Raw genomic sequence first — 1,458 nt, 5'->3', positions numbered from 1 at the left:
TCTGATCTCATTGTCCCACATGCATATATTTTTTCTTCTCAACAGATCTAAAAGGAGATCAATCCCAGTGAAAAAAGTTATCGAAATAAACGTGATGGAAATGGGAGTTTATTTTTTCTGTCAATTTCAAAACAACTGCAGCACCTAGACCCTTCTCAATTTTGTCACCTTTTCTTCCAGTATAAGGGTCAAATTCACATACGTACCCTGTGGTAGCATCTGCTCTCATCCAGATTTTAAATCCACGACGAATTGGCTTTTTGGCATGTATTGCTTCATTGATGAACGTCCCTTGAAAGGAATCATAGCCTCATCAATGCTCTGCTCCTTACCAGGTATGAATATCTCGTTGAATTTTGTATTCATGTATGTGAGAATTGGTTCTACTTTTTGTAGCTTACTATAAGTTGGCTCACCATAGTGTGGTAAATCTCTATTGTCAACAAAATGAAGAAAACGATGAAATATCAAGAAATCGTCTCCGACTAATCCTACTAGCAATTGGCTCGTAATGGAATGTCGAATCCTTACGCCAGTAATCACATAAAGCAGGTAGCTGAACAAGACCCATCAATATCATAAAACCCATGTAAGCTCTTATTTCATCTGCTGTTACCTTATCCCATGATTCATAATATTCTCCTAAACAGGCATAAGCATAGAGGTTTGTCTGGTCAGCTAGATATTTGAGAATGTCATGTGTGAAGAAAAGGTAAAATAGATCAAGCAGTGAGTATGAAGTTATGTTATCAGCTGGACCATGAGGTTTGTCATACGGTATGAACTCTTTTATGTTGATTTCCTTGAGCTCTGTTGACCATTGAATTGTGTCAGCTCTGAAAGGTAATGATTGACATGTTATATATCGTAATATACAACAGTGAATGGTGATGGTAATTATGGCTACTTTATAACAGAAAATGTAGTGTTATCATGTATTTATAAATGCTAGGATAGCCTTTGATACCTTTACTAAATTAACTTACCTAATGTCTTTTAGACTTTCTTCAATATCAGTTTGTGAGTCAGATTCATCACTATAGATTACATGATAGCAATACTATTTATCAAATGTTAGACTTATACCTGATAGATTCCTCATCGTCTGAATATTCATCATCACTACCTTCAAAACAGAATTCATTCAAAAGTTCTTCATCGTCATCATCCATCAGAATATCTAAAACCTCTTCACCAGTGAATCGAGTACTGGAGCTCTGAGCCATATTTCTTCTGTTTTAGGGAATAATGTATGCTATTGCTACTCTTAAGTGATTGTTTTTATTATTTGTTTAATTATAACAGTGTATGTAAACATTAGTTGTCTAACGTTTTTGTTGTGGTTTTGTGCACTCACCTATATCGAGATTGCATTCAAATGAAAGTGAGAAACGAAGGAATATAGACGTACTAATGACAAAATCAAAGCTCCCAAACACTGTAGCAACTATCATATTC

The 1,458-nt window shown here is 35.0% G+C and overlaps 1 protein-coding gene across 1 annotated transcript; it reads right to left on the bottom strand.

The window, feature by feature from the left end:
- Positions 1-439: 439 nt before the first annotated feature.
- Positions 440-1,226, bottom strand: LOC121390839. The gene is made up of 2 exons (XM_041522719.1): positions 1,087-1,226; positions 440-836 (listed from the first exon to the last, which is right to left on the bottom strand). The coding sequence occupies exons 1-2, from the start codon at positions 1,224-1,226 to the stop codon at positions 440-442; spliced, it is 537 nt and encodes a 178-aa protein (XP_041378653.1).
- Between the last annotated feature and the right edge of the window lie 232 nt (positions 1,227-1,458).

The sequence above is a fragment of the Gigantopelta aegis genome, unplaced genomic scaffold (genome assembly GCF_016097555.1).
Source record: "Gigantopelta aegis isolate Gae_Host unplaced genomic scaffold, Gae_host_genome ctg1003_pilon_pilon:::debris, whole genome shotgun sequence".
Lineage (NCBI taxonomy): Eukaryota > Metazoa > Mollusca > Gastropoda > Neomphalida > Peltospiridae > Gigantopelta > Gigantopelta aegis.
This window is presented reverse-complemented; position numbering and strand designations above follow the sequence as displayed.